The following is a 12,073-nucleotide window of genomic DNA, read 5'->3' as shown; positions in this document are numbered from 1 at the left end:
AGATCCTCCAGGACCCAGGCTTTCATGAAAACTGACGAGGAGAACGTGGTGCCAGGTGGTATTGCATCATCTCACCCTGAGTTGGTCTTTCTGAATGTGGCTGTCAGACGGGGGGGGGGGGGGGGGGGGTGGCACGGACCCCGCTGGGGTCTTGGTGGTGACAGAATGATGCAGTTGACAGCCTCCCTGCCCATCATCTGCCCACCCTGAGCAGGGCTCACTGGAAGGGGAGGAGCCAGCGTGGATCAGGCACTTCAAGCAGGTCCCTATTCGGGCCTCTGTCTCCGTGGGGCAGCGCCTTCTGTCCTCTGTGGAGCTAGTATACCGATGAATCTCTGTCTTTTCCGGGTCTCACTAAAGGCAGTTCTCTGGAAGGAACCTGGGGCTCACTCACACTAACAAGGAAAGGGATAATGACAGCTCTGTGCACTGTGCTCCCAGGGATTCTAATGGCAGGATTTTAGTCGTGAGCACTGCACAAGGGGGGCTTGCGATGAAGAGCAGGTAACCTCACATGGTGCAATGCCACCATGTAAGGCACTGCCTCACATCTGGGTGGTCTAGTGCCAAAGGTAGTCTGCATGTGGCTTTGTGCTGGGGAAGGACGAGGGGCTCAGTGAGGCTGCTCAGTCTACCCTTCTGGTGCTTCTCCAAAGCTTCTGGCCCCCCTGCCCCATCCTGTCAGGCTCTCCAGGCAGTGAAGAGCCTCCATGGCCTCCTAGCGTCACACCCAGGTTCCTCGGAGATACTTTCTGATCCCAAGAGTGGTGGAGCCCTGGTCAGCAGGATCTGCTCCCAAGATATGAAGTCATTTCTGTGAGCAGTTTCCAAACTACTTTTCCAGTTGGGAAAACACCCTGCCTCTGGGAGGAACATGACTGCTCTTGGCCAGGCACCACATTGGTTGTGAGCTCATCACCCTTCTAGTGATGGTATCAGCCCTCACTCTGAGGGGGACCAGCTTCATCTTTCTTACTCATCCCAGAGGCCAGCAAGGGGCCATGATTATTGATGGCTCTCCTGGCCTGTCCTGGGAAACATCTCAAATCTGTCCATAGCAGAGTGAAGTGAAGAATCACCTCTACCCTGGCCTCCAAGGGGTCCACAGATTCTGTAGATCCAGGAAAGAAGGAAGCGTCCTGAAGATTCAAGCAAGGTGACTCATGAGTTGACATACAATATTGAGGTTGGTTCTAGACCCCAGCCTTTTTTTATTCTTTGGAGACATTCCATCATCTTGATGGGATTAGGTTCACAGAACCAAAACTTCCTTGGAATGCACTGTAGGTCTTTAAGATTTGCCCAGATGGTTCAAAATGAGTGCTGAGAAGACATCCAACGGCCAGGATGAAATTAGTACGTTGGAAGGCAGCAGTTCTCAGTAATTTTGGGCTGGCCGCACATCTCTGGTCCATCATGCATTCACTATTAGTATTGCTTGTGTACAGATGAAAGCTTTCTGCCTTCCTGATATGATGCCTATAGTCTAGTCCCAGCCCCTGACCCCCAGGTCCTAGATGCAAAGGCTAAGAAGGAACATTCTGTGCCCATGGAGGAGGGAACTTTCTGCAGCCTCCTTTCCTTTCACGCAGGGCCCTGCCTCACCCTTCACTGTCACGTCTCAGGAAGAGCCACCTCACATGGGCCATGGGTGCTGGGCAGGACTCAGGACTGGCTCCTGCTGCTGCTGCTGCCGCCACTGTGCTCAGTTGAATCCATGAACTGTAGCTCACCAGGCTCCTCTGTCCATGGGATTTTCCAGGCAAGAATACTGGAGCGGGGTTGCCATTTCCTGCTTCAAGGGATCTTCCTGACCCAGGGATTGAAGCCGTGTCTCCTGCATCTCTTGCACTGGCAGGCAGGTTCTTTATGGCTGCACCACTTGTATTTACAATCAGGAAATATGCAGCAGCCCTGTCCTCATGCCACAGTTACTAGAAATGCTGTGGTTCATCAGGGCCTTGCCGGAAGTGGGTTTGTCACGCTTTGGGGAGAGGCTGATTAAAACAACAACAGCAATAACCCAAGGGTTCCAGAGCTCTGAGTCCAGCAGCATGTAAACAACATTACTGAGAGACTTGCAGGGAACTACCAGGAAAACGGAAATCAGTTGTTAAGTGCTGCCTCTGGGAGGTGGGAATATGGGCTGGGAAGGGAGGTCAGGGGGATAGTCACTTTCTCTTATAAGCTGTTCGGTAGTGTTTGCTTCTTTAACTACGGGAACAAGAAGCTTCATGGGAAGAGGGTGGAAATGATCTTAGGGTCACAGCTGACCTGAGCATAAGCCAACTGTTCAGCATTGCTGTGTAACAGAGAGGGGAAGCAATGTGCAAATGAAAGATTTGTATCAACAGACCCAAATGGTTCTTCTCCCAGAGATGGCCCATCTCTTCCCAGTGGGCTTGGTCTGCCCAATTAAGATGAGGGATAAACAGGATGATGGAGGACTTGGAAGAGAGCCACAAGGAGGGAAAAAGAGGTAGGAAAGAATGGAAAAGGCTACAAATGTGTCAGGATTAGAGGAGAGTGGTCAGCTATGCCAGGGTAGCTGGGCTGCAGTCCTGGGGTTGAGGTTAGGGTGAGCTATTCATTCCAGGTGAAAGATCTCATGCCCAAGATGTCTTCAGATTTTGTGACCTGGGTGGGCATGGAAGCTTCTTGGAGGTGAACTTCAGGGAGCAGAGGGTGAAGAGATGGAAAGAGGAGGGTGGAGTTGCAAGTAGAAGGAGCTAAGAGAGCCAAACCGCAAGGATACTAAGTCCCACAGCGAGTTCCGCAGTGGCTTGGTGGTGGGCTCAGGCTGAATGAGGTAGCGGTGCGTAGCCCAAGGGAGCTGGAAAGGCTGCAGCTGATGGTGGGACCAGAGTCTCCAGAGTCTCACTTTGTCTCCAAAGTCTCTCTTACTGGGAGTAAATTATACAGAATTCTACATGAAAGCAGAGGCTGGGACTAAATGACCTGGGATCAGGACTTCACAGCCCCCAAATTCTATCAAGTATTTTCTTCCTGAGAAGAAAAATATCAAGTATCAAAAGGAAGAAAGGAGCTTAAAAGCAAAGGTGTGCAAATAGGTAGAGTTCTAGAAGTCAAGAAGCAACTTTAAATCAGCATCTGGAGCATGCCAACATTCTTCTCTTTCCTGACATATCTTGAGCCTTGGTGGCTTCCTGCCATTGGCACCTCCCCACCCCTTGGTGGCCTCACCTCCTCCCCTCGAGCCTGCACACTCTTTACTCCTCTATGCTCACCCTGGCCTGTCCCCCTGCTCAAAAGCTCCTATCAATTCCGCACTGAGAGCAGCTGGAATCCCAGCTTCTTGGCCTTGGGTTCAGGGTCCCACCATCAGCTGCAGCCTTTCCAGCTCCCTTGGGCTGCACACTGCTACTTCATTCAGCCTGAGCCCGCCACCAAGCCACCGCGGAACTCGTTGTAGGACTTGGTATCCTTGCGGTTTGGCTCTCTTAGCTCCTTCTACTTGCAACTCCACTCTCCTCTTTCCATCTCTTTACCCTCTGCTCCCTGAAGTTCACCTCAAAGAAGCTTCCATGCCCACCCAGGTCACAGTGACATTTCCCCTCAAACTCCTGTAAGACATTGTACAAAGCGCATCTACCAGAAAGGGTGAGGATCTTCTTCCAGGTGCAAACCATGCACTAATCGCTTATCGGGCTTTGTATTACTCATGGAGTGTAAGAGGTCAACTGTCTGCACAGAGAAAGGTGCAGGCACCTGAATGTAATTCTGACAACTCTGTTTGAGGATGCAGGGTCAAAGGTGAAATTGACAAGAGGCGCACCAGGCTGCTCTTTAACCAAATAAAGGGAAGATGGATGATCAACAATCATGTGTGCAAAGGACTCCCAAACCAGGGGTGGGTCTCTCAGCATCACCACCATGGAGTTTTCTTTTTCTCTGTCTATCTACACATCCCTCTATGTACACACCAACCACACACACACACCATACATGGAACCCCTCCCAACTTCCCCTGGAAGCCCGGCAGTGATGTCGCTGGGTTAATCAATCTAGAAATATGACTAGGATCCAAAATACCCCCGTGTCAGATCACAACCAATTCTGGGGCTCTGTGTGCTGGCTCCGAGCCAACAGGCCACAATTCATGCTGGCAAGGCATGGTTTAAAAAAGGAAAGGCTTCTATAAGCTCAAAAGAATGCAAGGTGGCAGTCGAGGCTAAGCACTTTCCACTTGAGTTCACTGGGGCATCTATTTTGGTGACCTGGCCTCCCCAACAGGACAACGAGGGATAGAGGGCTGGGCCCTACCTGGCTGCTGGAACATCAGCATATTCTGTGGCGAAGTGTGCACAGGCAGTGAGCGGGTCCTTTGGACAGAGCTGTGGGTGCGGCTTGGCATGCTATTGCTGCCCCCGGGGTTGGCGAACCAGAGGTTCTAGGGAAAAACATAGAAGCAGAATCCATTAGTCCAGACACCTGGGGGTGGGGATGAGAGCAGGGCCACCAGCCAGAATCCAGGAGGCAGATACCCTGGGAGAACTCTGCTAACTTCTGGGAAAGGGCTCCTAGGCCAGCGCGATCTGTCTGCTTATTTAGAGAGAGGGGCTTTAGATGCCATTCATTTTACTCAACACTACCCCTCAGCCCCAGGCTCTTCTCCAAGCCTCAGCTTAATCTGGACACCAGTCTCCCTCGCTGGCTCTAAAACTCTCTTTATCCCTTCTGTTGTCTCTGCTTTTCCTATCACTTTTCTAGGAAATGGGGGGAGTTCTATAAATGTCTGCAACGAAGAGCACAAACTATTTCAGGGCTCTCATTTGATTTTCTCTTTGAGGTTCTTACAATTTACTACAAAGGGAAAAGGAGGAAAAAAGAACCTCTCAGCTGGCAACGAGCTGGCACAACTCAGCTTGTGTGTTTGTTCTTACGCGGGTGTCCTAGCGGTGCTTTCCTCCTGGATCCATCTGGTGGCTTCCCACAGCGGTCAAGCCTGGGGTTTTCTCCTGCCCTGGGCTGCTTCCCCGGGGGAGTGAGTCCTGCCTGTCTTGCCAGGAACGGCTTCCTGTTTTTTAAAACCAAGCTGTCATCCTTTACTTTCTCATGACAAACCCAGAACCTCAGACTCACTTGGCATCCCTCTAATCCCAGCCCCCACCCGCAGAGCCCCACAACGCAGGGGCTACACAGGTGGGAGGCAGAGGGTGCGAGTGCGGGGGAGGGACTCCTGAGACCACGAGCCAGGGGACTGACGCTGGCTCTAAATCACACGGTGAGAACCTCTGGGCAGCGTGGCCTCGACTGACTGACAGCCTCCCTCAGTCTCCTTCCTCCCCTGTAGGGTTTTCCACCACAGCTGGGACCGTGTCAAAGGAGTTATCTGCCTCAGATATAAATGCTAAGAAAGCTCCTTGCTTTATCTCCCAGAGAAACTGCACACAAACCTCTGAAGCATAGGGGCAACTGTCTTCAACCTAGCCCCTCTGGGCTTCTCCCTTCGCCTTCGGGTCATTTAGGGGGATGTCCTGAGCCTCAGGCCCTGAGCTTGGCTGGCCCACCCTCCTCCCGGGGGCAGAGCAGACCTGTCTTCCTTGCTTCATGATGGTGGGGTTGGCTGCGGTATTACGCTGGGTAGAGCTGACGAATCCGCTGGTGCCCAAGAGGCCAAGGCGGGCGGAAGGGACATTCCGGGAGGGGATCTGGTACTGGCGTGGATTCCGCCTGCCCATGCCGCCACCCACTGAGCTGGTTGTCGGGAGGGAGTTGGATTGCCCAAAGCCACGGCTGTGGGAGTCAGTAGAGAAGAACAGAGGTCATCAGTCACCCCCGGCCCTTCCCAGCCCCCGGGATGCCTCCCTGGGGTCTGCTCACACTTTGACCATTATGAGGCCTACGGGGGGATCAGGGCTTTATGATTAAAATGGTAGCTAGGAACTGAGAGCTAATATCAAGTGCCCTGGGACTTTCACACTGATTCTTCAATCCTCATGACAACCCTATGAAGTAGGCACTCCTTTTACAGTTGGAGAAGTAGAATACAGAGCTTAATAATGTCTCAAAGGTCACACAGCCATTAGGGGGCAGTGCTGGAATATGAGCCCAGAAAGTTAACCAGTGTGCGCTTCAGCCTTCTTTCTGCTGTGTCTGTCACAGGCTCTGAGAACTCATGTGCCCGTCCAGAAGCCACACGGCAACAAAGTGGCAGCTCCAGGATCCAGGCTCCTTCCAGCACACCACAGTTGGTCTGTCTGCTGTCGGTCTGAGCAGCAGACTCGGGAGGAGTGGCCTCTGGGCCCCACTAGGACGGAAGCTCCCTGGGACAAGAGGTGGCATCTGTCCTCATCAATCCCGCAGGCCCCAGGCCTGGACGGCACAGCTCCTGGCAGTAAAGGCAGGGTGAACAAGGGAATGGCTCAGTCTCTGCCCTCACGATCTCCAAACGGCAGAGCGGACCCCAAGTCTGGGGCTCTGACTCCCAGATTCACAGGAGGAATATGAGAAGGAAGAGGTTGATGGTTGCCAGCTCCCTGGACCTAGGACACTGACTGCTCCCTGCTCCTCAGGCCCTCCCTGTAGAAAGACCCGGAGGTTCCATGCTTCTCTAGGGTCCACGCAGAGAGGAGGCTGGGGACCTGAGGCCTCACGCTCAGACACCGTGCTCCCATTGGTCCAGTGACCTCAGCGCCGAAGAACTTGTCCTCTCCAGCAGGCCTCAAGCTCTGGGAGGGTGCACAGCCGCCAGCAGGGCTTCAGGAACCAGCACATTCTTTCCAAGAAGAGTCAGCTTTAGTCATTCACTGATGTCTCAGTCGAAATGCTCTACCTCCAACGGCCACAAGATGGAACAGACTTGCTTTTGCAGCCACACAGGGGAGGTTCCTACCAAGCCTGTGAGGAGACTCCAGGAAGACAGGGCTGACGTAGTTTAACCCTAAGACGGGGGAGGGGGAGCACTGCAAATCTGTTATTTCCTGAGAGAGTGTTATGTGTGTGGTGGGGTGGAGCAACTAAATCATCAGCATGGTTCATCTCAGAAAGGGTTTCTTCCTCAGAATTCCTAAATTTCCTGGTGGCGGGGTTGTGGGGGTGGGGGGTGGGCAGTGGGGGGAGGGGGTAGGGGGAGTGGGGAAGAGAATTCCACAGTGAGCTGATAAGCACTGACTTTGGGGCTGTGTTTTACCACTGCTAGGCTTTTCTGACCAGATTCCAGTCGAGGCTCATCCCCATTAGGTGAGGAGAATACTTACTCATGGGTTCTAAGTCTCTTTATCTCATTCTTTCTCACTTCCTTCCTTCTTTTACTAAGGTTTAAAATGTTTGGTTTGAAAGAGGAAATTCGGGCCAGGAGGAGAAGAAATAATTTCATGCAATGGGAGAGACCTCTTTTGGAGAATGGACAGGTGGCAGGTGGGGACAGAGATCAAGTGGCTGTTTCCGTGTGTGTGTGTGTGTGTGTGTGTGTGTGTGTGTGTTTTAACTATGAAAACCAGTCCTTTGGTTTTTGGAGTCAGAATTTTGGCCACCTGGTAGATGATTTAGTATTCTGCTAAGACTTTTCCTTATTTAGTGCAGATAGCTTTTTTGCTCATTTTCCTTTTTGGTTGGATTTTTTAAAAGTTATTTCATATGCAAAACAGAGCAGTCAGCAAGTGATGCTAAAATAATTTGTGCTTCCAGGAAGGCAAGAGTATATTCTTAAGCAATATAATGTAGGCAGAGGCTTCTGTAATGGGACACTTAGTCACAGGAGAAAACGTGGACTCCTAAAGTTAGGGCTCACGGAGCTGGTAGAGCTACCATTTTGGGGATAGACTGGGTGGAGGTGAGAATTTGGTTAGGGTGTCTTTCTAATGACACTGGGTCTCACTGTGGGGACCTAAGCTGATTACTATAAAGTCAGACTTTTTGAGGGTTGCCACTGCTGGTAACCAGAGTGAAAGTTTAAGTCACTTAAGATCACTAGGCTTAACGAAATAATCATTCTTTCTTTGGAGAGAACAAAGTGACAAAAGTTTTCGTTTCTCATTCTCTTACTCTGCTCATCTGTATTTTTCTCTGCTTTCTTAAATCTAACCAACTGATTTCATTACCTTGAAATGCATGAAAAGACTGATAAAATAATATTAATAAGAACCAATTAATTTGGGACTTGTGATAGTTCAAGGAAGGGCTGGGCTGCAGTTACCTCTGTATTATGGGAAAAAAACAGGTCTTTGAAGAAAATTAATAGCATAACAAGATCCCAGAGGTAATACTTACGAAAACAAATTATTTCCTAGAACTTTTGTTGTTGTTGAGTTGCTCAGTCATGTCTGACTCTTTGCAACCATGAACTGCAGCATGGGAGGCCTCCCTGTCCTTCACTAAATCCCAGAGCTTGCTCAAACTCATGTCCATTGAGTTAGTGATGCCATCTAACCATCTCATCCTCTGTTGCCCCCTTTTCCTCCTGCCCTCAATCTTTCCCAGCATTAAGGTCTTTTCAATGAGTCGGCTTGTCACATCAGCTGACCAAAGTATTGGAGCTTCAGCTTCAGCAACAGTTCTTCCAGTGAATATTCAGGGTTGATTTCCTTTAGGATTGACTTGTTTGAGCTCTTTGCTGTCCAAGGGACTCTCGAGAATCTTCTCTAGCACCACAATTCGAACTTTAGCAACTTCCAATTGAATATCCATAATCGATGACTGAATTCACTCTAATCAATATAAGGAGGTCTAATCTGACAAATCTTGAGTTAACCCAATTCAAGCATCGGTTAATAACACGCTAGAGAAATCAAGGTTAACAAGCACTCAGATGTGGACCAAGGACAAAACAGGGCAGACAGACGAGCAGATGGCACTTTGGGGAGGAGGAGCAAAGAGCTTGAAAGCTTTATCTTTATCTTCAACTTCTGAATTCTTTCTTTCTCTTGGAACTTGTCTCCCAAGGACCTGGTTTGCAAGAGGGGTGTGGATCTTCCTCTTTCCTAGTGGGTATTGCTGCCCTTACAAGAGGGAGAGTCTAGGGCAGGGGTAGCCCCAGGGGAGAAGGCTAAGGAGCAGGCCTGGCCTTTCATCTGGGCCCCAGGAATCCTCAAGGTGCACTGGTGGTCCAGCCCAACCCTCCAGGGAGGCTTCGGACCAAGGAGCTGGCTACAGAGTGCTGTTTTATCTGGCTTTTCTGCACATAATCTGGAGACCAGGAAAGTGGCCCAGCATCTGTGGTGTTAAGAGTACTGACTCTGGAGCTGGCATTGGCCTGTCTGGTTCAAATCCTGGATACGTCCCAACTCCCCTGTAAATTGGGGTTAATAATAGCCCCTTCTACCTCATATGGTTGTTGCAAGGATTAAATGTAATAATATTCTTAAGTGCTTGGATACCTACTTGGCACAGAGCAAATGCTAAATGTTTGTTTAATAAATAACTGTGTTATATATGCTGGAATATGATAACACTTCAATTTTTACATTAATTTTTAATGAAGACTTTTCTCAAATTCCAACTGGCCTTATCTCCCTGAAGTACAATAAAACAGTGATGTTTCAAGGCACACTTATGCAAATAAATGCCAAACATTTTAACAACAGTCAGAGCTTCTACATATGCACTGAGAAATGAATTCAGAACTTTCTAGGTGTGAATGAAAAAAGTGATTATTTATATGCTCATGTTGAAAAGAGTAAAAAAGGATGTTGATTTTTCAGCATGTTGGCACCATCATTCTCTTGTCTCCCCAAGACGCCCTGTTATTGTTCAGTGGTTCACTCCACCCCTCCCCATGATTCCTCCCCTAGATTGGCACTGTAATTCACCTTTAATATGCAACTGGATTCTTCAATTTAAAACCAGATTAAAGTAATGGGTTGTAAAGTACAACGAGGCTTTTTTAAACTGCATCCAAGAAGCTGAAGTACTATGAAAAACCAAGAATGGTACTGCTCTACTCTTAGATTGCAGCTCAGACCAAAATAGACTAGCACTGGGCTCTTCACCCTGCCACCAACTATAATTAGCTTGTCTGCAGCAAGAAGGGAGAAAAAATTACACTACCACTTAAGGTGCAGAGAGAACAACCTGTTTTTGTCCTTTCAGAGCCCCCTGTTGTGGACAAACCACCAAGAGTTTTGCTGGCACTCATTAAATCGTACCCGCTCCCCACTCCATGCCCATCTGTACTAATAACACCATTTTGACCATGTAAATTGAATTGCCAAAGATCACATTCAGCTCTTCCTCTGGGAAGTCATTCCCTCTACAGCCTTTTCCCCACCCCACCTGTTTAAGGAATGTGGTCTGAACTTGTCAGAGGACACTCTAAGAAATAAGGAATGATGCCCTGTGTAGTCTTGATCTTGGAACCCAAGCAGACAGTAAGGTCCTGGAAGCAACATGCATTACAAAGACTGAAATCCCAACATACTTTCTTTGCTGTCGATATCCTGATATGTCTAGAAGGGTTTTCCGAGGGAAAGACCGAAAGAGCTTCTGCACCTGCTGTTTCCATGACAACAATCTTTTTTTCTGTGTCTCTGTAAATGCCTGCAAAAACAAACAGGACTTTTTAATGGGTGACGCAACCTGGCATTAGAGGAAGAAACATGCAATTAATAGGGGAAATATTGGAGTCCTACAGTTGCCTTTTCTTCACCTTGTTTCCAACTGGGTCCAAACAGCAGTCAATTTCGTTTGAGAGCCTCCTGTACTGAAAATTCAAGTTATTTGACATTGGAGGTGCCTGGTAAGGTACGTGCATTAAGCTCTTGGCAATCCTCGATTTCGGTTGCATTTCTGGCAGATCCCCACCCTCCTTCCTCTTTCCCCAACTCCACTCTGGACTCTATTTATTAAACAAGAATGAATTGCAAAATTGATTGTTGACTACTCTGGCTTTTGCAGGCCCCCTGCATTTTCATAATCAATGGAAATGCTAAACCACTGCAAAAATCAATCTTTTTGATGGTCTGTGCTCACCCTGGAGTGGTCTTCAGGGCTTCAGAACACAGAGTATACACTGTACATGTCAGGACTCTGCTGAGAAATCTCCAGTTATGAGCCCCATGCGCTACACAACCCCAGTGCACCGATCATAACCTAAATTTTGTCTAAGGCTTAGGAAAATGGATAGATCTGGTGTCTTCTCCAGTCTTTTCTGGTTTGGGGGAGGTTTCGTCTACTGGCCCATACATAACACTCTCTCATCAATATCATGTGTCCTTCTGTGTACAGCTGTGTACTTAGTGCAGCCCAGGGAAGGACTTCATGGGGCTGTAAGTCCTCAAAGCAGGGACTCTCAAATTCAGGATATATTAGGATCCCCCCAAGGAGACTGTTAAAATCTAGAATTTTGGACCAACTCCCACACACCAGAGCCTGATTTCATAGATCTCGAGAGGAGTCTAGGGGGTTTGTGTTTGCAGCAAGTGCCCGGGGAATTCTGCTGCAGGTAGGTCATGGCCATGTAATATTCTAGATTGGTGAGGATCACACACACGGTACAGGAATTCCCTGTTAAGCATGTAGGACTGTGGTCCACGTGCTGTCATAAGTCCACCAGATCTGACTAATGAGCAATAACAGTGATGGAGATACCATACCCAAGTAGTTTTGTCAATAAAGCATGAAATAAATACTTTTTAAGTAGCAGTAAATGGTTACTTAGAGTAATAATAAACTACATGCCTGTTTCCCATAAAGGAAGCAGATTCCTTAAACAGAGAGAAAAGAATGACAGCTTAATGTTCTTCTACTGACATTTAATCTTCAAGGACCCGAACACAAGAGCACTATGTGAACAAAAGCAAAAAGACGTCAATCATGTTATGGAAAAAGGTACTGACGACTTGCAAACCCCTTCCTCCCAGGTGACCTTGGCCAGGTGCCATTGAGGGACAGTCATCAAGGAAGGCTTCCCCACCAGACATTCAGTGCCCCATTAGAGAATAAGGTGCTGATATCCCTTAAGGTGCACGATGAATGGTCTCAGGGCTAAAAGGTGAGGATGTGGTTCTCCTCCATGGTCCCTCTCATTTGCTGATGATACTAGATGAATGTCCAGCTATACATGAGTATCTCCAAAAACTGCAAAAGGCAAGCATTTCTGCTAGACTAATAAAGG

The 12,073-nt window shown here is 48.7% G+C and overlaps 1 protein-coding gene across 2 annotated transcripts in view; it reads right to left on the bottom strand.

Annotated features, from left to right (window-relative positions):
• The window catches only part of SAMD4A (sterile alpha motif domain containing 4A), a 227,964-nt gene that overhangs the window by 14,008 nt on the left and 201,883 nt on the right, over window positions 1–12,073 (bottom strand). For both annotated transcript variants that reach the window (XM_069596666.1, XM_069596667.1), the window contains 3 exons: window positions 10,379–10,497; window positions 5,556–5,757; window positions 4,285–4,411 (listed from right to left, as the gene is read on the bottom strand). In XM_069596666.1, coding sequence (XP_069452767.1) covers window positions 4,285–4,411; window positions 5,556–5,757; window positions 10,379–10,497 — 448 coding nt within the window. The remainder of the gene's footprint in view (window positions 1–4,284; window positions 4,412–5,555; window positions 5,758–10,378; window positions 10,498–12,073) is intronic.

The sequence above is a fragment of the Ovis canadensis genome, chromosome 7 (assembly GCF_042477335.2).
Source record: "Ovis canadensis isolate MfBH-ARS-UI-01 breed Bighorn chromosome 7, ARS-UI_OviCan_v2, whole genome shotgun sequence".
In the NCBI taxonomy this organism is placed as follows: Eukaryota; Metazoa; Chordata; class Mammalia; order Artiodactyla; family Bovidae; genus Ovis; species Ovis canadensis.
This window is presented reverse-complemented; position numbering and strand designations above follow the sequence as displayed.